This window comes from Achroia grisella, unplaced genomic scaffold, assembly GCF_030625045.1.
Source record: "Achroia grisella isolate CSIRO2021 unplaced genomic scaffold, CSIRO_AGI_Agris_v1 utg402, whole genome shotgun sequence".
NCBI lineage: Eukaryota > Metazoa > Arthropoda > Insecta > Lepidoptera > Pyralidae > Achroia > Achroia grisella.
In genome coordinates, this window is record NW_026712841.1 from 6,543,232 (window position 1) to 6,570,070 (window position 26,839).

The 26,839-nt window shown below is 31.6% G+C and overlaps 2 protein-coding genes across 2 annotated transcripts; both read right to left on the minus strand.

Annotated features, from left to right (window-relative positions):
- Positions 1 to 233: 233 nt before the first annotated feature.
- Positions 234 to 10,040, minus strand: LOC131844562 (uncharacterized). Its single transcript, XM_059193475.1, has 8 exons — positions 10,005 to 10,040; positions 9,478 to 9,531; positions 8,468 to 8,509; positions 8,091 to 8,296; positions 6,825 to 6,900; positions 1,514 to 1,717; positions 751 to 855; positions 234 to 263 (listed from the first exon to the last, which is right to left on the minus strand). Exons 1-8 carry the CDS (start codon positions 10,038 to 10,040, stop codon positions 234 to 236), a joined length of 753 nt encoding a protein of 250 aa, XP_059049458.1.
- Positions 10,041 to 14,971: 4,931 nt separating this feature from the next.
- On the minus strand, positions 14,972 to 18,572 carry LOC131844593 (uncharacterized). Its single transcript, XM_059193518.1, has 5 exons — positions 18,536 to 18,572; positions 17,936 to 17,960; positions 16,733 to 16,939; positions 15,492 to 15,599; positions 14,972 to 15,027 (listed from the first exon to the last, which is right to left on the minus strand). Exons 2-5 carry the CDS (start codon positions 17,936 to 17,938, stop codon positions 15,004 to 15,006), a joined length of 342 nt encoding a protein of 113 aa, XP_059049501.1. The 5' UTR covers positions 17,939 to 17,960; positions 18,536 to 18,572; the 3' UTR covers positions 14,972 to 15,003.
- Positions 18,573 to 26,839: the final 8,267 nt, after the last annotated feature.

Sequence of the window (26,839 nt, forward strand, 5' to 3'; positions counted from 1 at the left end):
AGTTCCTTTCTCTTTAAGTCCCTTCCCCGTTATTATCATAGCTGGTCACATTTGTGAGACTAACCCTCACCTTCACGTGACTTGACGTCGCACCAGGAAAGTACTATTTTACAACTAGAGGCTATGAGTTCATACATTATAAACAGAATGTTTACTCTTTATAAAAGTTCTGATAAATAAAAAAACAACAATATAATAAATTATTTTAATACTACTGTTGACAATAGCAGTAATCAGTCTTCAGCAAATGGCTTATAATCTTCCTGCAAGAAGAAAATATCTACTTTATTGATGATTACGTTATGGAGAATAAAAATAAATTACATTAACTTAAAGTGATCCGTCAGCTTGTGGGCCATTTTATACCTTGTAATTATATTATTATTACTTAGTATAACAAAACAAAGTCGCTATCGCTGTCTGTCCCTATGTATGCTTAAATCTTTAAAACTACGCAACCCATCTTGAAGCGGGGTTTTTTATTATATAGAGTGATTCAAGAGAAAGGTTTATATATATAATACATGTACAACCGCGCGAAGCCCAATTATTTTATACTTCGTGGAGAAAAAAGTGAATAGTCAGTTTGACCTTGATTACGTTTCGAAATAATAGTTTAAAATCGACTTTGATATTAAACTCATTGCTACTTAGATCTCACGATCCCTGAGGTCTATAATGCTGGTCGATTAACCACTGAATCACGATGATCTCTGTTTATTTATTTGATAATATCCAGATTATGATTACCTGATGATAAAACCACCACTGTCGTAATTTTTGGGTTGTATTAGGCGGGATCAACTCGGATAGTTCAGGAGCGTCTTGGTTAATTTTAATGTTTGTGAATGCGTCCTGAAATTATCAATCAGCTAGGTGTTAATCGCGATATCGTCTCCTTTTTTGAGATAAAAGATCATTGTCGTCCTAATACAATCTGTGTTCTAAAAATTTTCTTAAGATCCAGTCAGCCGAGAGACAAACAGAGAGACCCAGTTTTGAATTCATAATATTAGTATGGATTGCAAATATTTAAACTAATTTAATGGGTAAATAATTGAAATGAATAATCAAGTTTCACGTAAAAATGATTGAAAAAAATTGTATGATATTTATCCTTACGTATTCTATATAATAATATTGTAAATCGTGACATTGCGTAAACTACCTGTTCAGGTTTAACGTAAAACGAAATAAAAAACTAGGATAAGACACTTAGAATATGTTGTTTAATATGGGTCAATATGTAGACTAAAAGTAAAGCGGAGAAAATTTATATACTTTATTAAATATATATAAATATATAATGATATATATTGCCAAATAATTAATAATTTCGAATATTTTCTAGATATCACCTACTATTTTATTTATTAATACAATAGTACTAGTTGTGTAGTTGTTGTCCTTTGATTCTCACCGATAGCGTTTATACATCACATGGCCGAAGTCGGCAGATATAACTAGTTAAGAAGAAGGTTATACTCTTATTCTTTAATATAATTGTAGGTACCTTAGAATTCCAGAACCATTGCTGTTTGTTCTCCTTTCCATCCGAATTAATTTCACCCAACAACCCTTCGTTCAATTCCAGAGGTTTTTCGATCGATTTCAATTCCCTACTTTCAGTTCTTAACATTATATTTTCCTTCGCGTTTTTTTCGCGATTCATTAATAATATTTCTTTGAACAAATTATTCCAGTTCGAGGAACGGCTCTGTAATTATATTGTATATTATTATGTAACTAATATTATTTTAAAACTAACAACCCGTCCGGGTCGTACGATCAGAAGCGTTGTAGGTTTCTCTAATTAAAAAAAAACCGTGTTACTCGCCGAACATGCATATTTCTATATAGGTAAAATATTTTATATAGATTATATGAAATATATTACCTTAAACATATTAACATATTATAAAAAAATTGACACATTATATAGATTGTTAAGACAGTTTTCGTTACAGAAGAATCAGTTCGAAATCATCACTACATAAAGTAAAGTATAAAATAAAGCCGCAGTCGCGGTCTGTCCGTTCCTATATATGCTTAAATTTTTAAAACTACGCAACGAATTTTGAAGCGTTTTTATTTTAATAGATCGAGTGATTCAAGAGGAAGGTTTATATGTATAATAAATGTACACCCGTGCAAAGCCGGAGCGAGTAGCTAGTGTAAATATAAACACAAAAATTCTTGTGGTGAAGGTTTTTCTGAACGGATTAAAATTTTCATGACAGCCCAATTAGCAAGAAATATACATCGATACAATGTTTATGTTGTCAGTAAGAATTGAACTTACGATCTCTATGTTCAATATGTCGGATTAGTAAACTTCTAAATCACTATGACATTTTTATTTCATTATTACCAGCAGATATTTTAATATAGGTTCTATACTTACACCTTCATTAGGAGATCTGAAAACGAATACTTTAAATTTGATAAACCTTTGTGATTTATAAATTTAAATATCACATAACTAGAATAGAATAGAAAATCATTTATTCAAATAAACTTAATTTAAGCACTTTTGAATAGTCATAACATTTTTTTTAATCTACCGCTCATTTTGAAAGCTGTTTCATCACAAGAAGAATTAGCAATAAACTTGTGTGTTCTTTTAAATAATCCTTGTAAGTTTATATTTTATAAGTCGAAACGTGTGGATACAAGCTACCAACATGCACTAATTTATTAGGGTCAAATACAAAAACACAATAAGATTAAATCAGTCATAGTGATAAGAGCAGACCAGTTCCTATAAGCAGCACCCGTTTACGAGTATAACGGATGAGCCAGTCATCACTGCGCTCGACCATATTTTAGGGACTAGGACTTGGGTCTCCTAATAGTGATATAATAAAAAAAATGACTAGGTATTTTAAATGAAGAATAAATTTTTTTTTAAATTAGAATTTAATTTTCCAAAGTTAAATATAAAGATGTATTAATTATATTTGAAACTATTTAATACCTAGTTCTAATTTGATAATTTAAGTAGATATCGTTTAAAAAAGCTTATTAAAACTTTCAAAGGAGTGAGCATAAAGTTTAATTATTGTTCAATGAATTACTTTTTGAAGAAACGTTAAAATTCACTGAATAAAGCCTATTAGGGAGGACAGTGACCGGCTTTAGTAGAAATTTGAAGTCTTTTCACTGTATTTAATATGTTAGAATGAAATTAAAAACAAAAACTATAAAAATATGAAAGAAGGAATGTTACAAATTAATATTTTATCATTTTTATATGATAAATGTTGAGGACCAAGAATACTGGGTCTAATTGTGATTTTATACCATCTAGTAACCCCATTATATACAAATGTAAATTTTATTTTTTTGTCACTTGATGGTAAGTGGTAACCGTCGCTTATATACATGAACTGTACTACGGATATCACGTTATTATGTAAAACTAGTGATAGCACTCATGCGTTGACATTCCAGACAAAGTCATGTCACCTAACCTGTAACTTTACTGCCTAACTGTACCTTGTAACCGATATATAGCTTACAAAGCAAGCTGCTTGGCGGGCAAGCTGTTTGGCGGCTGAAATAGGTGAGACTGAGGCAGACAACGTTATATAAAGCGTAAATATAGAGATATAAAATGATATAATAAAGTATATATCACATTCATTAAATACATATTTTCTTATTTAAATAAAAATCTGATAATGGTCCGGTTTTCGCTGGCGGGGCATCAGTGGAGGATGATAAAAAAAGCATGAAGTCAGTCAGTCAGCCATCATGACAAATTTACCGGGAATTTAACATGGTGTTTTCCAGAGGAACCGCGTGGAGATCAACCTGACGTGGTACATAGCTAATGTGGATATTAATCTACATTACTAACAATCCCATTTCCCTTTATAAAAATCAGTTCTATCTATATATAAATACGTGAAGCAGTTTTACAGTCTACCTCTAGTATGAAAGCTGACTAAACTTCTAAGGCACTACTGGTAAAGAATAAAATATAAATTACAAGTTGATAATTTGGTTTTTGACTAGAGTTTGTGCTTTGCATACAAAGAAACTCACACACAAAAATCCATATTTCGCTTTTTATAACAATATTAATATATCCTTATAAATTTCACAAAGTTTTTCCTCTATATTATCTTTTTGTGTTATAAAATCTAAACAATAATACTAAGTACGCATATTTACCTAAAAAACTGACTTATGCCATAATATTTATTGGAACTCTGAAAATTTTACACATTATTCTAAATTTAATTCTATAATAAAAATAAAAGTTATAGAGTTTTTTTATTTAAAAATATAATTTAATTAACATATAGTGTTATAGAAAGTATAAAAAATGTGAAATAGGTTAGAATAAACCATATATCAACTTACGTAAGGTTTATTTACGGGTATGGATGAAAAAGCCTTCACTTTTCTGTAAATTAACAAATAATTAATATTTTACATGCATATTTATTAGTACTTGAAATCCTAAAAGAGGAGAATTAAATGAGGATTAAATTTGATTGAACCGACTATTAGGTGTAATGCCTTTCTTACCTTGTGTTAGTAGAGGTAATAACAGTCTGGTTGATGTATTAGGTTAATATGTATTAAAAGTAACATACATAATATTAAATACATATTTTGTTATGTTGAAGAACACAACAAAATAGTATGATTGCAGAAGAATTCATTAAATAGTCAATTTTATTTTCCCGCGCATAAGTAAAGCACCACAGATGCACAATATACCACGGCGCGGGGCACAGTCGCAGTAGCATGACGAGTGCATTATAGCTGTATGTGGTGTCAGTATTAACGTCCTATAATTATATGCTCCAAATAGCAGCTAAGTATTGCTAATGAGTTACTAGAAATAGGAATACAATAGAAAAGAGAATTCCTATCTCTAATAGGAATTCTCTTTTCTATTATATTAAGCAGTGTTAAATAGCTATTATGATATTCAAATTGAATATAAAATACATTATTATACCGTTTATTTTTATGTGTCTTCGTCAACTTATTTTTTGACGGCCTTCGGCCATTTTGTTCCTGGAACGAGAATTTTTACTGTAGATACGAGTATGAAATACATTAATCAATTTCCCGTCAAATATCACTCTTTAAATCTTCTTTGTATTTGGAACGAATTGAAAATGCTATGCTTACATGTATCAAAATTATTTACTTATTTCCTTAACAATATTATGAATGTAGAACATAAGTTTGTTATATAATATAATAATTGTATACTTACAAATATAACCGGTAGTAAAATAATCCTGTAATTAAATAATACTATTAGTATATTTGTATGTTGTTATACTGTGAATGTTGTTTTCTATACTAATATTAACAGTGGAAAGATTTGTAATTTTGTAACAAACATAAAGAATGAAGCGAATTACAAAATTCTTGCATTTCCATTAGTCATTATCAAAAATACAAATGTCACATAATCTTTGAATAACATGGCTATATTTAATAGTAGAAGAAAATGAGGGATCTCTTCTAAAACTTCAGTAATATAATTCAAGGTGTAAAATAGTCCACCTGTGCGAAACTGGAACATGACGCCAGTCATAGATGTTTTGATTATATTTATTGTTTCATTTATATATTTACTATAGAATAGAATATTGTAAGTTGATGATTATGTAATAATATTTATAAATAACATGCAAATTCGTACCCGTATAACAATTTTGTTCATTAATCGACTGGAATACAACAAAAACTCAATTTGAAACCCGCATTCATGTTTGTTAAGAAGTTTCTGAAATTAACGTGCACAAACGCACAGAGAAATAGACATAAATTCTAACAAACGATGCAGTTCCAAAGACAAGGTAATAATAATAAAAAATGTTTTGGTGATGCTATGGAATGTACTAGAAGAGTATGTATCTAGTTTATAAAAAAAAAAAACAAAACAATATCATATCAATAACTTATGTTCGACGTTCCAATTTCAAACTGATGCATTTTATTTTTAAGAAATATCTAATGGCTATTCACAATCGCAAATAAAATTGTTTTTGGTTCTACTAAGTTTATAAAGTCTATTGAATCATTTTATCCGAGATAAAAACTCATTTAGTGTTACCCATTTACTAACGAAGTCTATATAACATCACACTACGTCCAATAGAGTGGAACTGCAATGAAAAATGTTGCAAAAACGGGGAAAATATCACACTAGCAAGTTCAAAATAAAAATATAGAGTAAACAATACCCACTCAGGTCTCGATGGCTGTATCCGCTCTGTATCTGTTCTTAGGATTATCTAAAAAAATATTAATTTACCTATTTTATTTTTTGATGGATTAAACAAATAGAATACGGAACGTAGACTTGTTAATTATTATTAATTCATAACTTTATTGTGTTTATATTGTTACTTCTTAGTTTTTATTTAAGTATCTACATATTATGAATAAAGCAGTTGTTATCCAGATTTCGTAGGTTCAATACACAACAATCATAATTATTAAATATATGTAGTTATAGTCACTTCTCAGGACGAAAAATCTTGAGAATTTCGGCCGGTTTTTTTAAAATGTTTTAAAATTTACGATTTACTTACAGAGTAATTTGTATTTTAGAATAAGTATGTAGGTACATACTGTATATGTGTAATGTTTAGTGACAAATCCTCAATCATTGTAGATAATAAATAACAATAATAATAAAAAAGGATAAGCTTATTTAGAAATTACGCATGAGTGTTACTATGGATATGGATACATGTTAAAGTTATCTTACCATCAGGCGGGCCATCAGTTTGTTTGCCATTCAATTTACATAAAAAAACAATAAATACTGTGTTCAAACAAACCATAATATAATCTGGAGTTGGATCTGGAGTTCTTCGGAAACCTGAGTATAAAACTCTTTCATTTTTTCCATCGTACCTAGAAATAAAGAACTTTTCTTACAAGTTATCGGTGTTGTATAGCGGTGTTATGATTAAAAATCAGTGGTACTACATGCAAACTATTTATATGTACTGGTCTGGATGTTTTCTATATATATTACGTATGTATGGTATTTACAAAATGTATCTATGTATTTATATAAGTTGTCCAGTACCACAACACAAGCTCTGCTTAACTTAGGATTAAATGACGCGGTGCGCTGTTCAGAGATATTATTATTATGACAGTTTAAACGAACATCCGAAGTAAAACGGTATGCCATACCCACGGATCACCGAGGCAGTCAAATGACGGGTGTTTGTTTGATTATTTCACGCTACTACTGAACCAATTTGGTTGAAATTTTATAGTATACTCGTAGCTTATACATCAGAATAACACATAGGCTACAAATGTCACGAGCACAGCTAGTTTAAAATATATTAATGCATATTGTAATTTCACAATTACCATTGCTGTATTTCTAGGAATTGATAAAAGAATTGTAAAAAATATTTTATTATAACTTTGTGAAACGTTTAATAAAAAAGTTTTTTTTCCTCCAATGTCACTAAGCCAACAGAAAAAAAATATATAACAATTTTCCTGTTTCACAAAGACTTCGGTTTTTTGATTTAAGGAAAATAAGATTATATAACGCAGTAAATAAAATATGAAGTAAAGTAATTCAGTTTTATCATAGAGACAACAAAAACATGAAATAAGGCTATAATAAATTCAGCGCGAGTAGTTTCTTCAAGAAACATCGTCTGAATGTGTATATATTTTTCATATCCTGACCTCAGTGATGTAGTGGTTCATCATAACTCTTTACTTATCGTGGTCTTGAGTTCTATCCTTGTATTGTGCAAATATTATGAATCTAGACCAGTTGACTCGGTCAAGGTCCCTTGATGTGGGTCTCTGTAGTATTTTAAGTTTGCAAAATTTGATTAAGTAGATTTGAAGTTTGAGCCTTGTTTCTACGTATATTATATAAAAAATCTATGCATTATACACATAGTTTTTTTATATAATATATATATAATAATGAAAATGAATACAAATATACAAGTACATATATTATAAATTGCCGGTTTTCTACAAGCTCAGCTTTGCTTGGGATCAGTAATATCGGACTCATTGTCCGATGTTATTGATTTTTAATATAATTATTTTAGACTTACCTGATTCCTAAATTATTGATATTTCCATATACGCCTGCTCCATTATCAGAATCTTTATGAGGGAACTTGACAGATGATTTCAACATTCCAAGAGCTGGTCTTATGAGTGTGTGACCAGGTAGTATTGGTTCCGCTTCTGGTAGGTGATTTGGTCTCGATGGTGCTCCGATTATGCCGGATACATCTTTACCATAATTGAATCTCCTCTAGTTATAAAAAGGTTTCCAAAGAAAAAGTATTGAATAAAATTAAAATGGAATGGTATAACTTTTTTTGTTTATTTATACTCTTTATTGTACCAGTTACAGAACAAAAAAATTAAAATTGTAAATATACATTAAGTGATACAAGGCGATCTTATCGCTTATGGTACTTACTAGGTTATTGTCGGATATTCCTACGCTTTCTTGACGTCTATTCTAAAAAAAAATATGCGGGTAAGTGAATTGGAACATACAACTATATTAACAAACTAAAAAAAACACGCCGTTGCTTTGCACTGATCTACAGTATATGTAATGGATGTCGCATATCCATATATATGAAATATAAATATAAACCTTCCGAAAGAAATTCTCTAGGTAAATGTAAAAATAGTACGTTGCGTAGATATGAAAACGTAAGGAAGAAATAGACAGACGAAAACAATGACCTTGTTTTATACTAATTAAGACTATAAAGTATAGTCATGTTGTACGTACAGATTATACCTATTTTAGACACCGCATATCCATCTAAATATATATAACTCAAAGGTGACTGACATAGTGATTTATCAACGCTAAGAAAGGATTTTGATTAATTATATTAAGGGGATAAAATAGGGGATGAAAATTGTATGAAATTTTGTTAATTTTAAACCGATCGGGCTGAGACTTTGCATGCATAAAGCACTACTATGACGTAGGCATCCCCTAAGAAAGGATTTTGATAAATTCCACCCCTAAGGGGATAAATTAATGCGAGCGAAGCCGCGGGCAAATGCTAGTTGTAATAATACATTTAAGCATTGTGTTATAAGAAATACATTTATTATTGTCATCCATGTTTGTGAGGAGAAATAAATAAATTGTAAATTATGTTATTATCTGTTAATATCAAAATTATTAGTGATCTCTCCTTAAATACGAGTATAAGAAAAATTAAAATGACATCTTAATTTGATTCTAAATAAGATTGGAGTTAGGATTTCATATTTGATCTTAATACTGCTTTTACAGGTCATTAAAAATACTGTTTCATTAGTCTACCTTAATCGTACAATGTACGGTATACTTACATATATGATAATTTTATATGTGAAACTAGGACTTTATTACTCAATAAAATTTATGCTTTATAATTGAAATATTACAATCTAGTAGGTAATACAATTTCTTCTAATTACCGCAATATGTTCTAATTGTTCCATGAAAGTTGCCGCATCACAGTAAAATATAATCTGTAACAAAATATTAAATTCAATTTATAAAATACTTATATTTTTTATTGATGATAAAAGAATGGTACATCTGCCTGCACTGGCGGTTTACGCTGGCGGGGCACCAGTGGAGGAAGATAAGATGAGCATAAGATCAGTTAGGTCATCGTGACAAATTCACCAGGAACTTATTACGATGGTTTCCAGATGGTTACAATCATATGTAGATCAACCTAACATAGTGCATTGATAGCAATGGGTTCATTAGTCTACATTACTACCAATTCCCTTCCCCCTCAAAGACGTATATTCGCGGTCTACACGTCTAGAACAAGGTGTCTGAAGGTATATATAATGGGTGAAAACCCCAGGACTCTACCACTTACCTCTGCGGGTAGACTTTGTTGGTACAGTTAATTTTCCGCAAGGTGAAAAAGTAAAAGCAACGAATACAGATTTATGTGATTAAATAATCAGCAAAAAAAATATCTTACGGTCACGCTAATAAAATATTTAATGCAGTCAGCCATCTCTTCAGCTTCATAGCTTTTTATAATAATACTACGAAGTTGGAGCAATCAAACTTTTTCCATCAAATTTTAGTGCTATTACAAAGTATAAAACCATGAAAACAATTAATATGAATCGAAATTATTCCAAAACGAATATTGTTTCTGATTACAAATTCTTCTTTTTAATTTCTTTGACTGCTTATAAGTTTAATTAAAAAAAACGTATGTAAATTAAAACATGAAACATTTATTAAACTATGTTCAATATTAATTTAAATTTCATTGAATATCTAAAATACCAATAATTACAGGATCAAATTATAGAATGTATAATAGAATGTACTCGGAATTTTAGACTTGTAATTAAATGAAATTTAGCATATTTTGCAAACATTCATAATTATACCACTACTAGCCGTGCCCTCGACTACGTCCGCGTGGAATAGTGAGCTTAGATAGCATTTTTAATTATTTAGGCTAATTATAAAAAGCCAAAGAAAAAAGTTTCATTATTCTAGCTTCAAAAATGATGAATGTGCATACAAACTTTCATCCTCTATTTTATTTTACCCTCTTAAGGTTTTACAAACTTTGTGTATGTCATATTTATTTATATTTAAACAACAGCCTAAAACAAATATCAAGCTTCTAGCGAATAAATGAAATTGCTTCCGTACAATCTTTCATCTCCCTTTCTCAACCCCTTACAACCTTTTTTCAATTAAAGAGTATTGTAAGTCCTTTCTCAGGGTTTAGAATATCTGTGTACCAAATTTTATTTAAATCGGTTCAGTGGTTTTGGTGTGAAAACGAGACGGACAGACCGACAGACATAGTTATTTTTTGCATTTGTAATATTAGTAAGGATTTTAATGGTATCATTTTACATTTTAAAGCAAAATCCCCCGTTGCAACTTTATTATTATATTTATATCATGGCCCTTGTGAATAGAAGACATTGTAATTACAATTTTATATTTTGAAAGATAATGAAAAAACGTCTTCTACTATTTCCTTGCTTTTATTGATACAGTGAGACTTTTTAAAAAATATATACTATTTTACTATTAAATTTCTCTATTTATTTACACGTATAAACGCAAAAGTTTGTGTTTATGGAGGGATAGATAGAACGATGGATGCTTTCACGTAAAAAATACTGAACGGATTTCAATGAAACTTTAAAGCTTTTAATAGAGCATATACTTACTTACTTATCAGAATTACACATAGACTATAAGTTTTATGTGCGTAAATCAGCGTTCAAAGTTAGTTCAGACTATAAAAATCTTAAAATAAATATTTTATATAAATAAAAATTTTTAGATTTATAATAATTAAAAATTTTTATTGAATTTAATACCATTTCAATAGCATAGGAAATGTTATCATACGTATACCATATTCTTCAAGTAGGAATGTTCAATGCATTTCAATTGTAAACGCGATATCTTTTTCAATATTTGGCCGGGTTCAGGAAATGAATTTCTGGGACGGTCGTACGAAAGTTTTAGATAACTAAAATACTATTCCTTTACGGTTAGAACTTTGAACAAACTCCATTCAACTATTGTCTTAAGGACTCGGTGTATAGAGTTTGAAATATAATTGCTGAGACTACTTTATATTCATGTGGTTAGTATATTTTACAAGATATACTTGTATATTAGCTATGTATATACCTACGTACTTGCGCATGTACATTCATCATTTTCATTAATAATAATAAGAGATTGTACCCGCTTAAATTTATCAAACGATTGGAATAAACACAATTAAATTAGAATGAAGTTTACCACATTATAACTAAAAACTGCACTCAATTTTGTTAAGTCGTTTCTGAGATTAGCACATAAAAATACAGACAAAAATCGACCTCCACGTAGTCTCCTTTGGAAATCACAGTGGTTAATGCCTGCTGAAATATTCACGAATTTGATTAACTGACTTTTAACTTATAGCTCTTTGTAACATCCTCCACTAGTGCTCAGCCGGCGTATATCGTTAGCGTAGGTGGATCCACCGTTCCATTCATTCTCTATATTCGGTCCCTTATTCTTTAAGATCGTGATTACAACCTAAATTCTTCAGAGTTCGAGAGAATAAAGACAGATGGTAAACCATCTTTTTTCATTCTCCCAGCCGGTAAAAGTCGTGGTGATCTAGCAGTTTAGCATAACCCTTTAGTTCGGTTCGATTTCTTGCACTCAAACATTTGTATTCATGAGTATGATTAATTAGTATCGGCCTGTGGTTTATATGTATATTATATATATATTTAAGTATTTATAATCATGAGTACCCATGATTAGATGGCGTTATATGAATTGTGCTTATTTTGCACGATTCTGTGAGAAGCAGATATGCACCATTCCATTGTCATCCACTAAAAATACACCCAATCTATTCTCCTTGCCATCAATATATACATTATCAGGTCAAGGTTCCTGCAGTCTCCCTTTAAAAACAACCAGTCCTTGTAAGATTCGAAAAGATAAGTCAAGCAATCTGATATCATTTACATCTTTCGTATTACTAAGTAATCATCAAAAATCATTACTTTGGAATGAACTACCTACCGAAGTTTCTAGAGCATAGGATTCTTCAAGGACACCCCTCGTGTATCAGGTGTCTATAGGCTACCGTAACCATTTATCGTCATACGGGTCAAATGCTTGATTGCCACCATAGCTATATAAAAAATCATAATATTTAAATATGAAGCTTTATTAAAATCTAAGTACATATATTCAAGAAGTCGTCGTCATAGTGAAGTCAGATAAAATCCGATGACGGGAATTGTCAAACACAAGCGATAACTTGACCTAAATATACTAACAAGTTACATAAAAGTTTGTAATAACAAAGTTCACGGTCAGCCGAATTCAATTATTATGACACGATTTTTCGCCCTCCAAATATTCGATATGAAATCGAATGACGAGTAACGATCAACTAACGAGGATTATCGAATACACCCGATTAAGTTGTTTACATTTTCGTCGATCTCGGTATAATGTAAATAAACATACAGCCAATATTTTCGATTACTTTTAAAAGCAGATTTAAATTTGCTTACGGATTCTAATTTCGTTCTATTGTCTTATGTTCTGTTATACTTCACGACGGTAATTCTTGATGGAGTAGTCAGAGTAATTGTTTACTTTCGAGGTCGTGGTGCAAGTCCAACAGTAATCCAATACAACAATAATAAATGTGAGCATAGTGCCGTGTATATGATTAATTTGGTTTGTTTGATTTGCTTTCTATCATCATAGAAATAGTCAGAAGTTAAATTAACACATTTTTTGAGGACTTAAGTGGGAATAATAAACTCTTAGTCCATGATGCTCTCCTGCGACCCCCTCCGATTCGAAGGGAAATCGAAATTATGGTCGCATGAGCCGGTGCAGGTTCAGGTTCCGACTCCTTGCGGTGCCCTCAGTCTAAAGTCGTATCCGTCAGGTAGGAGTTGGCCTTCAACCGCTCCATAAGTCTTTCCGTGGATCTTATTGTATACTATCTCATACTCGTTACTTTGATTGCACAAACCTTCAACTCCTATTTTCCACCTAGTACATATTTTTAGGAGATAAAGGATAGATAGGCCTTGTCTGTCTTCGTGTTATATGAAGATAGATTTATTTTCATGTCTGTCGGGTACAAGCAGCAACACAAAGGGAGCGTTCTGATTGGAGCGCACACCCATCCAATTTAAATAATGTAATTTTAATAAGCAACGTATCGTACAGACTTAAAAATACCAACCGATCAATCTAACGTACAATTTGTTCACTCATCCTAATTTGTAATTTATAATAGTATTTACCAATTAAATTCAAGAAATCAAGCGAAATCTATCATTCGAGCCGCAACATCACCTACCATCTGAGCATTCGAGCCGCATCAACACGTACCAATGTCAATTATCATTAAAATTCGTTTAATCGTAAATAGACAATATATAGACAGATACAATTTCGAATTTTTAATATTAATATGTATTATATATAACATGACTGTCATATATGCTGAAATCAACCCTGTTAGTTTCGGAATCAATAGGCCAAAAAATGCCAAATGTCGAGCTCTGACCGTGACGGTTGACATTTGTAATTGTGTCTAGTAATAAACACGAAAATAGCGTAGTTTGTTTATATATGTATTAACTTACTAATATTATAAACGGAAAGTTTGTATGCGTTGATGGATGGATGTTTCTTAATATTTAAAAATTTACAATAATATAGTTTACTAGTTGCCCCATTAGTTTCATCTGTATGAAATTTATAGCCTATATGATATTCTGGTGTATAGACTATATTATCGGTTCAATAGTTTTTGCATGAAAGAGTAAAAGACATCCATCGATCCATCTATCTATCCATATTCATAAACTTTCGCGTTTATATTATTAATTATTAAGATATAGAATGACATATAGGCTATTAATTTCACGGGGGCAAAACCGCGCTCAAAGCTTGTTTATTGTAAATGGATGGAATTAATCGGCACATTCTTTCTATACTTTATTCCAGATCATATTCATCTGCGTTAGTATTTGCTTTGCAACTTGAAATGAAATTTGAAATGCAGCAGTTAAATTAAAAAGTATGAAGACATGACAAGCCACAGGAATGACATCTATGAGAGGATTAGTATCAGTAGATGGCAGCTAGTGGATCAGCTTATTACTGTAGTCGAAATATAACATTAAGAGACTGTTTCATATTCGCTTAGTTGTGGTTAACTTAATATATTCCACTTAAGTTTTATTCTCGAAGATTCTATGGAATTCATTACCTATTATTCACGAAGCATATTTTAAAATTGGTCTGACTCCTTAAATGAGAAATATCACTAAACAAATATAATAAAAAAGTTAAGCGGCAAGCTTAATGTCTATTTTAATAAAAACATTTTTTGATGAAATAAAATATACGTATAACTAAAAATATTATTTATTCAATACCACTTGTTGTTATCTCATTGGTTTATAGTCGTCCTGAAATAAGAAACGAGTAAAAATATAATAACAACGAATCATAGTGATCTATTTTAAATTGTTCTTGAAAAAATATAATAACAAAAAGGACCAATTCGTTTATAGACTGAAATACTTCTTTAATAATTTTATAAGGCATATTGGTGGCCACTGTAAAATATTATAATTTCGTCTACTTTTACGACATATAATTAACTTTAGATATTTATACTTTACCCCCTCTGATCGATCCCCCGTCCAATCCAAACGGGAATCGAAATTAGGATGGCCTGAGCCGAGGTTCGAACCCCTAGTTGTAGAAAAAAGTCGTATCCGCCAGGCGAGAGTTGGCCTTCAGCCGCTCCATAAGTCCTTTCACGAGTTTGTATTGCTATCTGAACTCGCCCTCTATCGTCCGGTGAAGCTGTAAAGGCCAGCAGCTGCCAACAGTGTTAAGGTATTTCGAAAAAAATTATATACTTTACCTGATTATAATACCACCATTTTCTGTTAAAGAATAAATCCGCTCCAGAAGGACCAACACTGTTAAATTCAGGCGCAAAAGGATTTACATTCATATGATCACCGTCCATCTAAAAAGGTACATGTAACATTATTACGACAAATCAGTCAACAAATATTTGTTGTTACATTACATCATGAGACGCTATACAACAAACATTTGCAGTCTTGATATCTTGTTAAAAAAACCGGACAACAAGCATTTGCTGTAAAATGATGTATCATAATTGTTATATCATAAGACACATGTTGTATTATAAGATGTTGGACACCAAAAAATGTTATATGTCTTATGAAAAATCTGAATATTAATATTAAAATATGTAATATAGAATTTCTAAATCCAAACCAATGTTCCATAACAGTTGGTTTTACAAATTGGATCGGTCGAGAATCTCACTTGAGACTTCATTTATCATGAAAATATAGCACATTTCTCTTGCAAGCTACATGGGTATGAAATTTATTCATCTAAGTGTAAATCTGTACGGTATATAGTGATGAAAATATTTATATTACAAACCACCTATCAAGAAATATTATAGCCTTTTTTGTGACTCAAAATATCTTATTTTCGTTATTCCTATTTCCTATTTTCGACGAATTCAGTGGTCTAGCGGTTTAACCACATGTTTAACAACACAACACCACCCTACTTTTAATGGTCGTGGGTTTGATTCCTTGCACCTTTTTTACTGGGTACAAATATTTGTATTGATGAAAATGATTGTTTGTGTTAGTTTGGTTGTTTACTATGTATATATTTTTTTCTAATGTATGATAATGGAATAGTTCACCCGCCTGCGCTAACGGTTTACGTGCGTAAGGCACCAGTGGAGGATAATAAGATGAGTATGAGATCAGGTTAGTTAGCCCATCGTGGAAAATTCATAATTAATTTATCACGATGGTTTCCAGGGGGAACCGCGTGGCGGTCATCCTGACCTGGGACATTACTAGCAATTTCGTTCCGTACCTATATAAAAATGTATTCATTTATTTCTCCGTTACCTACCTACCTCATAACCCAAGCTGCTTGGCTCGGGACTAGGTGGCATTGTGAATATTTTCCACGGTTATTATTATTATTATTATTTAAAATAGTTTTTTTTCCGGAATGTCGACATTCTCTGACCACTGGAAACCACCCCTGGAAACTGCTATAGATATATATACATATCAAGATATTATTCTTTAAACTTACTTTATGATTCCATAGCCAATTTTGCTTATACTTCTCCTTGTGTATCGTGAAAGGATTACCGGGGTTCTTCTCGAAGTCAGACGATTCGGATGACATCGATTCACTGGCGCTACTGGCACTAGATGTACCACTCGATGTGCCATATTTAGTCAATCTATTTCTATCTGTTTTCTTATGTTTTCTATTTCTTCTTCTTAAATCGCCACCCTTTTTAATAGAGATTAGTGAGATAGCACTTTAGCTGATGATAAAATTATGAGTATTACGGCCCTTTGAAATAAAAGCAGCTATACTCCGCTCATGACAAACCAAAGATAAGGTAATGAACAAAATGAGTTATCAATTTTTATTCACACATTTTAACGTAAAGTTACAACTATTATTTAAAAGAGCAACACGCAAGTTTCTTGATCGTTCTTCTTATAATGTGACAGCTTTCCAAATAAATGATGAACTACGATACGAACGATGACTAAATTTAAATGCTTTAATAAAAATGCTTAAATTTAAATATATGTGAATAAAGAATTTTCTAATCGACTTGAAATTATATTATATTTTATGAACTATCTACTCTCAGTTGGAACAAGTGTTCGCATTAAGGGATAGAAAATATACATATATCGAAATAAACTTTGTTTAAATATTAACTAATTTTTATTATTAAAAATATACTTTAGTAAACCTGCTTTAGCATAAAAAATGGACAAGATTTCTGGTTGGAGCTTATACAAAAACAAAACTTAAAAACAAAGAAAATAAGTGGCATTGGTTGGACTAGGTCGATGGGAACCGTGCCGGTGGTCGTGGTGTTGGAGAAGCCCGCGCTGTTCACGGTTGAATGTTTCGATAACCCCGGCACTATGGCAAGGGGTTTTCCAGTCCGGCGATATGTTCGAGGCTTGGGAGAATAGTCGGTGGTATCTATTCCCGGCACGTCTTTTAACCGTGCCGGTGGTCTTGGAGAATGCATGTGCGATCCTATGGCTCCAGCGATATGTTCGAGGAAGAATTGTCGTCAGGTTTTTAGCCTGTAGGAATCCGGCAGTCCCTAAGCCCGGCCCTTAAGCCGGTGAGCTTTTATGAAGATTTTCCTGACGTTAAAAAAAAGGTGCAATAGTAGCTGCTTTACTATCGATCGTCGCTGGTTCGATTGCTCTTAAGATACTTTTGAAGCAAAAAAAAAACATTTTAATAACAAACCATAAGTTCTTCAAGAGATGAAGAGCTGTAAAGGAACAAAATAATTATAAGTCATGCTAATATTTAATAAATTCATTACATAAGGTTTACTACCCTACTTAGACGTATCGGGCCGTAAAAGGTTCAAACCTGATCGATAAAAAAATATTTTTATGTGAATCTATATTTTTTGCTGCCTTTTAGGTGTCGGAAACATATAACAAACCCAATTAATAGAGGTGGTGTTAAGTTCATTATTCCATGTTGGATTCATATATACAGTGAAATGTGGCCATGTCAAGTGTTGTGTTTATCATAATGTTCATAGTGGACAATACCTTATACTACTGAGATCTCATACATTGTTTAAACGCAAACTCAAAAATTAGCTGTCGCCTAATAATTTCTACAGTGCAGTGTCCAAAAACATTAGACATAAATTAATACTGTCATATACTGTAGGTAATGCTGATCAATAATATTATTACGTAACAACTTATCTAATGCTTTAATATTTCGCATATAAATAATTTTATTTCATTCATTTCATACCTCAACTACATGAGACAATAAACATTTTAGATAAATCCTACAATAAAAAGATCTTTTCAGTATACTTACTGATGTAATATTTCATTCGCATTATTTTCCTCTTCTGATGTCTGGAATATTAAAAAGGTTTATTTTAGTAAATTCGTTCGGTGCAGCTGTAAAAAGAGTCGCTTTTTAAGACCATTAGAAAGACGAAAAAAAATGTAATTGATGACTCCCTTCAACACTAATAGTGTAAGATGCATAAATACAAAAATAAAAAAAGTACGATAACATAAGCATAAAATAAACATTTTCATATTTTAATTTAATTTTAAGAACATAATGATAAAAAGTCATGAAATAAATAGTTCTGTTTATTAAAATATATAATTATACTTATATATCTGATACATAATGTTTAATATAAAGAAATAGAAAGTTAATGAGCATTAAAATTATTGTAGATATTAAAACAATGTAGATTGTCATAAGTATATTATAGTTAGTACAAATTGATAAATTACATCAAAATTACCAACTGGCAAAAATTTACTGCAAAATATTGTTATCCATATTATGCAAATATATAAAGTAATTTATTTATCTACATTTTATAATAATGACTGATTATGCTTATTAAAATATATAATTATACTTACATGTCTAATACAGAATGTTTAATATAAAGAAATAAAAAGTTAATGAGCACTAAAATTACTCTAGAAATAAAAATGTACATTGTTAGAAGTACATTATAGTTAGTACAAATTGATAAATTACATCAAAATTACCAACTGGCAAAAATTTACTTCAAAATATTGTTATCCATATTATGCAAATATATAAAGTAATTAATTTATCTACCATTTATAATAATGACTGCTTAAATAAATAAATTTACAACTATCGAATGTTCAAAATATGTATTTCTGTTTATCCGTATAAGTGCAATATTCATATACAAACCATAACCAACTTGAATATTTATTAGAATACTACTAGTAGATATAATAAAGAAAAGAACAAATATTATGTCAAAACAATAAAATTACCAACCCATGATTAATGATTATAATAATAATGACTGTATCTAACAATGATTTCCCGCGGGAGCCAATGGAGGCGTATTATGAAATATAAGTATAAGATAGTGTTTTTAGGGCATCTGAAACACAACGACTTTTTCATCACTAAATGTTTATTATTCGCTATACTACTTATTGTGCCTAGTAAATTGTTTCATGTTACTAGAATGACAAAGAAGATTATGGTTCCACCTAATGGTAAGTGGTAACCGTCGCTTATTGAGGGGCAGGGAATTGTTATTAATGTGGAGCAATTAACCCAATACTAGCAAGGTACCATGTCAGTTTGACCTCCACGCTGTTCCCCTTGGAAATCATCGTGATAAATTTATGGTGAATTTGCCACGTTGTACTAACTTAACTGACTTTATACCCACTGGTGTTCCGCTAGCGTATATGTTTAGCATAGGCGGTTGTTTAATTATCATCTTTAAAACTACAGCTGCTTAAATATTTGGGTATAAGGATAGATAATAGAGATATAAAAATATGTGGAAAAATTAATTTCTACGTTAAAAAATCATAACGTGTACATATACTGTTATTAGGTTGTAGGTGCAATGCAAATATTAGTTTAGTAAATAATATACTTCTTTTAAGATTAGTAGTCGTAAGTAAAGGTCTACCCACTACACAATATATCGCTTCATTGATCAAACTTATTTGTAGGATCTTCACAAATAAATGGTTTAGTTAGTATGTAAATAAAGTACTTTACACTAGTTTTTTTTATACTATGATGGTGGCAAACAAGCATACGGTCCATCTGATGGTAAATGGTTACTGTAGCCTATGGACACCTGAACACCAGGGGTATCACGTGCGTGTTGCCGACCCATAAGAAACCTTAATATACCCTTCTTGAAATTAATCTAATTATTCCTAGTTGAATTTTTGTGGTTTAAGAAAAATACAGATGTCAATATATATTACTTTATACAATTCTGAAACGTATATCTATGCTTACCAATATATTCTTAGTAGATTCTACTATACTATAAAAAAAAAACAAATCGGTAAAATTTTATCCAAAAACTGTTTTGACAGCAGTCTGCCGTTAGTCGCAAGTCGGACTATTTCTATCCTATATTACGATTCGCGTAAAGAGATATTTTTAGACCTTTAGAACTTGATATTAACGAACTCGTGGGTGTGAACTGTGAGGGTAGTGTGAACAGTGATATTTTTATTTAGAATCGTCAGGCATCCTATTTCGATCCTCGTAAAATACGAGATTTTTAGTGTTCGATACGAGAACAATTTTATTTTTGTTCAAGAGATTTTAACAACAATAAAGGTCAAAGTAGGATGATGAACGAGAGTATGTATGGAAGTCAAATTAAGTGAATACACGACATTTTGTTTTGTTGCAGATTTTTACTGTTTGTTATGAACGATTAATAATTTATTGTTTCATATTTAAAAACATGTACTTAACTGTATAATGAGACGGGTTCCGAAGGGATTAGGTTATGCATCCTTTTGTTTTGATAGTACTTAATTAGTCTTCAGCTTGTTTGGCATTTTAAATGACAGACCTTAACGTCTGTTACCAGAGATTATTTAAGAAATATTTATTCTGTACTAGAAATAAGCATATTTATCGTTAGAAACTTACTATTCATTCTCAAATACAGGTTCTATTTCAATCACTGTCTGTAAAAGAAATATTTATTATTTATTAGCAAAAAAAACAGCTTAAAGTCAAATATATAAAATCACCTGTACATTTCTAATAAGCCACTTACATCGACTTAGAAAAATAAAAAGCAATATTTTATGGTAAACAAATCCAACAGAAGAGGTTTTAATAGGTACAAAATTATAAATGTGTAAATTTCAAAATACGAACTTTGTTTTAAAATAATTGTTTATTAATGAGCTCAAAGACACGTTAAGCGCCTCAACATATTTTATTTCCGATAAAAGTCGGACAAAACGAGCCGACGACGTTTTTGAGTGACCACAATTCGTTGCCACTACGGGGATAAGCGTCAATAGAAATTCGTTGAAACGGGCTGTCCGGCCTGAACCCAATATTGTGAGCACTGGTTATAAACTGGAGGTTAATATATTATAAAACATTATAGTCGTAGAATAAACGTAAAATAATCCATTTACATTCGTAAATGGATCTCATCTCATCATTGTCCTTCTTTATAAATCTGCAGAAAATGATATAGAAAGATGCTGCAAGATGTTATAAATGTAACATTTCTAACTTTTAGATCATAATAAGATCATGACTTCACGTTTATCTTTCTTCACTGATGGTCAGATTATATCGTTAACACTGGTAGGTGGATCATTCCAAGTTCATAAATGCAAATATTTTGCTCGATGGATAACGTAAAACGTTACAATTCGTATTTTTTTTTAATTAATAATAATCTGCATATAGACTTACCACAGGAGAATTACTGTAATACATACATTTGTTTTTATTTTAATTACTTAAAAACAATTTAGGGAAAAATATCAATTGTCCAATTTTTAAAATACCTTTTATCGTTATTGCTTTCTTTAATATTCCTTAATGCTTGTAGTAATATGTCTTCCTGCAAATAGCATTTGTTGTTAGTATTTACTACAAGGGCACATATTTATTATAGTTTGCACTAGCTAAGCACACGACTTTATGCTTATTACATTACAACCATAAGATGTATTGTGATTTGCGATATATCTTCACATAATGCAACGTCGATCGGATAGGACCACCCAACGTGTGACGCAAAAAAGATGGTTATTGGGAAAAATACCTGCATCAAGTCAGTAATCAATCTAAATCTAATGCGTAGTAGTAATATCTCTCATTACATTTACTTTGAAAGTGATATAGAAACACTTCTTGATCGAACAAGGATCAGAATACACACAGTTATATATAAGTAATTTTAAAATGAACGTAGTTATATTTATAAATTGGTTTCTTTTGGGTCTTCGACCGGCATAAGTTTGTGTTGTTTGTAAACTGATTGAAATAAAACAAACAGAAAATTTAAGTGTAGCCTATTACAGTATTAGTGTGTAATGTATGTTATCAGTGGTATTAGTAAAAAGAATAACCAAATCGGTTAAGGTTTTGTGATATCGCGCATACACGCAGAGACTGACTGACAAAAATTCTAACAATGTTTATTATATAGTAATAATCTGTTATTTTAATAAAGCTTACAATAACTATATTTATTGTACAGCTTTATATAACAATATTCAAGGACCAAAGTCATCATATAATAACAAACAATCTATATTTAGTATAGTAGTTAAGTAAAATAAGTTTATTAAAAGAATCGAACCATTATATTATTGTTTTTCCTGAAGTCTGTATACATTATTCTCTCGTTCTTCCCGTATCTGGGGAAGAAAAAAACCATATTTCAATTCATGACCATAAAAATATTTTAGTTATACATCCAAACGGCCTCGGTGCTCTAGCGATTTAGTTCAGAGCTTTGCTTTTGATAGTCATGGGTTCGATTCCGCGCACGGTAGTAACCTTTGTATTCATAAGTATAACTGTTTGTATTGATCGGTGTTTTCTATGTAAATGTATTTACTAAAAATATATCTTATATCTATAAGTTGTCCAGTACTCATAGCACAAGTTCTGCTTAGCTTAACTCATTTAGTACTGAGCCAAAACAGTCTATAAAAAAAATCTTCCTTGGGTTATTATTATTTTTTACATCACTAAATAAATAAATATTGTATACATGGATATTGTACAAGGTCTCATGTTTATGAAACATGCAGTGTTCAGCTGGAAGGTTTCACATGTCATACTGTTAGACACGTTCAATATAATATTCAAGTTATTTCTCTCGTAGTTTTCTGAGAGATAAAGTAAATTTAAATACCAACTTACCTACATATCCGCAGTTCCTATTTTTAACTGAAATAGCTAACAGGGTTATGTAATAGAGATAGAATGTGTTGCCAAGATTAATGTTTCTTTGTTGTTGTGAATGAAATGTTAAATTCTAGGATTAATGTTATATAATAATAACATTCTTGGATAATTCACACAGAGCCATGTAGACACAAGTTAAGCTAGCTAAAGCATAGATATATGTTTTTCGTAAATACAAAGAAAACATCCAGACCGGTATAAACAATCATACTCTCTGGGGGGAAGGGGATTGTTAGTAATGTGGACTCATGACCTCATTACTAGCAATGTAACATGTCAGGTTGACCTCCACGCGGTTCCCCCTGGAAACCATCGTGATAATTCACCAGGAAGTTTCCTGGTGAATTTGTCATGATGGGCTAACTGATCTGACCTCATGCTCATCTTGTCATCCTCCACTGGTGCCCCGCCAGCGTAAACCGTTAGCGCAGGCGGATGCACCATTCTATTATCATCTATAAAAAAAACAATCATACTCTCTCTCTCTTCCTAGCAATGTATTCCACATGGTGGTGGGATCAGCTTTCCTTGTTTTTCTCCGCCACTTTTCCCTGTCCCAGACATCGTCTTCAGAAACCTCGCACTCCACCATGTCTCCAGCAATTACATCTTTACACCCCTTCCTTGGTCTGCCTCTGCCTCTTTTACCGGGGATGGAAAGCTGTCAGGTAGTCTTCATTTCACGTGCGCGTGATATCGCCGCCTACTTTCCTGCATTTTTCGGCGATGTCGCGAACTGCCAGGCTTCCTCGTACGTACTCCTTGCGAATTTTATCGAGTTTGGTAATGCCGCACATCATACTTATAAATACAAATGAACGCGGCACAACCGCGCGAGGATCGAACCCGCGACCATCGGACGTAAGGCGATGTGTGAAACCACTAGACCACCGAGGCCGTCGTGAATAGTTTTGAGGCAATAAAATATTAGTCAATACTTACGTGATACCCAAGTTTTTTAAATTGCCATAAACGGCGCCACCGACATCTCTGTGTGGAAATTTCACTGATGATTTCAACATTCCAAATGATGGTCTCAGTAGAGTGTGACCGGGTAGTATCGGTTCGGCTTCAGGCAAATGCTCCGGGTATCTTGCTGCACCAAATATTGGTAAACGATCTGAATGTCTTCTCTGAAAGGTTTATAACAAACAATTATCTACTTTTACCAAACGAACGATCTAAAATTATAAATTATTCATACAGATATATGAATACGAATAAATAAAAAGCGTCTGTTTGTAATTTCAAATTAACAGCTTTTCGCTAAATGCGGTAAAGTATATACGGTACGTACATAAAAAAAAAGTCTATCTGAGGGTTTGTTTGTTATTGCCAATCTCTGAAAAGGCAGGAACGATTTTGACGGGACTGTTCAGTCGCAGATAGTTAATGTTATAAGGAGTAAGTTAGGCACTTTTAGTTTAGAAATGAAATGAATTTTAATTAAAAAATCCACGCGAACGAAGTTCGGGAAACAGTAAAGAGATAAAGTTTGGATGGCAGTTATGGATTTGGATCGGTGTAATATCCGACACTACATAACCGATTTTGAAAATATTGTGTTAGATAAACCATTTATCGCGGAATGTTATAACCATATAATATCACGCTACGACCAACAGGAGTGGGGCTGGAATGAAAAATATTGTAACAATGGAGAAAATGTGATGAAGTTACGCGGATCAGCTCGTAAACATTAAAACATTGTTAAGCATGTCTATATGAAAGTATTGAAAATTATATAATAGCTTACAAGGTACATAAAACTACTGAATTTGCAGCATTTTTAGGTTAGTTGAAAATGAGTTGTCATTTATAATAAATAATGTATAATAAAATAAGTAATATAAAATATTAGAATTCATAGTAATATGTGCATTTAATCGGTTATTCTTCATTTGTTGGTAGATTTAAAAATTTTATGAAGCTTTATATTCGTATATTTACTGTATCTTATCCCCTATGTGTGCATAAAGCTGTTTTTTAACACACTGTCATAATAAAATTTATTCGTCAATGATTGTTGTGTTTCATAATAATAAATAATTTTTTTTAGTTGTCATTGTTTGGTGATTTTCACCCGCAAACCTTAAATCCACTGAAGAACGTCAATAATATGGAAATATGCATTATCAAATTAAATTCTAGAAACTTCGAGTGCCTTTCCATTGAGGAACGACTTTATGCTAATGAAACAAAGAAGCCCACACGTCCTTACTCTCGACAGTTGTAATTTAGTTTATAAAATATAGGGGAATAGTGTCTTGAGAACATACATTGTTGCAGTTTACTCGGAGCGCAATATTTTATTAATGCAGAGGAGTCACGTTTTAATAGACTATTCTGCAATTTCTTTATGTAAATGGAATGACATTTAAGGTACAAGACTACCCACCTGACGGAAAATGGCAAAGCGTCGCCAATATACATAAACAGCATCAGAAACACTGTTATTCTGTAAGCATTTTATCAACGCATTTCACGCATTTACTCAAGGCACTCGATAGCATTTGCAAATATAAAGTACTGAGCTATCGATATTTCTAAAAACATCACTAATAGCCACTTTCGAACATGTGGCGCTGCAGTCGCTTTCGAGTTTTACAGAATGCCAATGTACAATCTCACCGCGAATTCAGCTTACGAATTCGTAAGTGCTTACAGAATAGGTCTACAGGTCTTTAGTACTCCTTTCATTGTCATTCCTGGAACTAAGACCATGTATCGGATAATTTGACTACTTTATCTTTACACAGGTGTGTATTTCTTTCTGTCTTTATCTTTACACATTACACTGGTTCGATAAAAAAAAGTATAATACTACTAGGTTTATTACCGGTGTGTTGTTTAAACATCAGGTCACATTTTGAGCGTAACGCGTTTATTCTAAAAAATTCGACTTTGACCGAGAGCATTTTTGAGCAGTATATATTGGAGACCCGATGGTCGACCTTCGATGAAATTTTGGTCTCGATCGGTCAAGTCATTTCAGAGGAGTAAGGAGTAAGGAGCAAAGAGTGTAAGTCTGATCTATAAGATCGCACCGAACTTCGCGCTCTATTGAAAAAACTACTGGGGAAAAGGGGATTGCTAATAACTGGTGGTGGACTGATGCTAGTAATGTACAATGTCAGGTTGACAGGTTGCAGTTCCCCTTGGAAACCATCAGGAGAAATTCTTGGTTAGGTGACCAGTTAGTTTTTCACGATGGACTAACTGGTCTGACCTTATACTTATCTTGACATCTTCACTTCATGACATTATCATCCATTAAAAAAATTACTACACGAACCTACTCTAATTAAATTTGAAAACTTAATTTAGAGCATTCGGTGCAATGTAGTACGTACAGTAAAGGCACATTATCAAGTACCCGTTTAGAATATA

What these genes read in the sequence shown, in the direction of transcription:
- LOC131844562 (XM_059193475.1), bottom strand. Translation starts at nt 10,040, where the DNA reads ATGGCTGACTGCATTAAATATTTTATTAGCGTGACC. An exon ending in AATATTTTATTAGCGTGACC is followed by an intron (nt 9,532 to 10,004) that starts GTAAGATATTTT and finishes ATTTTGTTACAG; the next exon opens with ATTATATTTTACTGTGATGC. An exon ending in CAACTCCAGATTATATTATG is followed by an intron (nt 1,718 to 6,824) that starts GTTTGTTTGAAC and finishes ATATAATTACAG; the next exon opens with AGCCGTTCCTCGAACTGGAA.
- LOC131844593 (XM_059193518.1), bottom strand. An exon ending in ATTGGCTATGGAATCATAAA is followed by an intron (nt 15,600 to 16,732) that starts GTAAGTTTAAAG and finishes GTACCTTTTTAG; the next exon opens with ATGGACGGTGATCATATGAA. An exon ending in AATGGTGGTATTATAATCAG is followed by an intron (nt 15,028 to 15,491) that starts GTAAAGTATATA and finishes TTCTTATTTCAG; the next exon opens with GACGACTATAAACCAATGAG.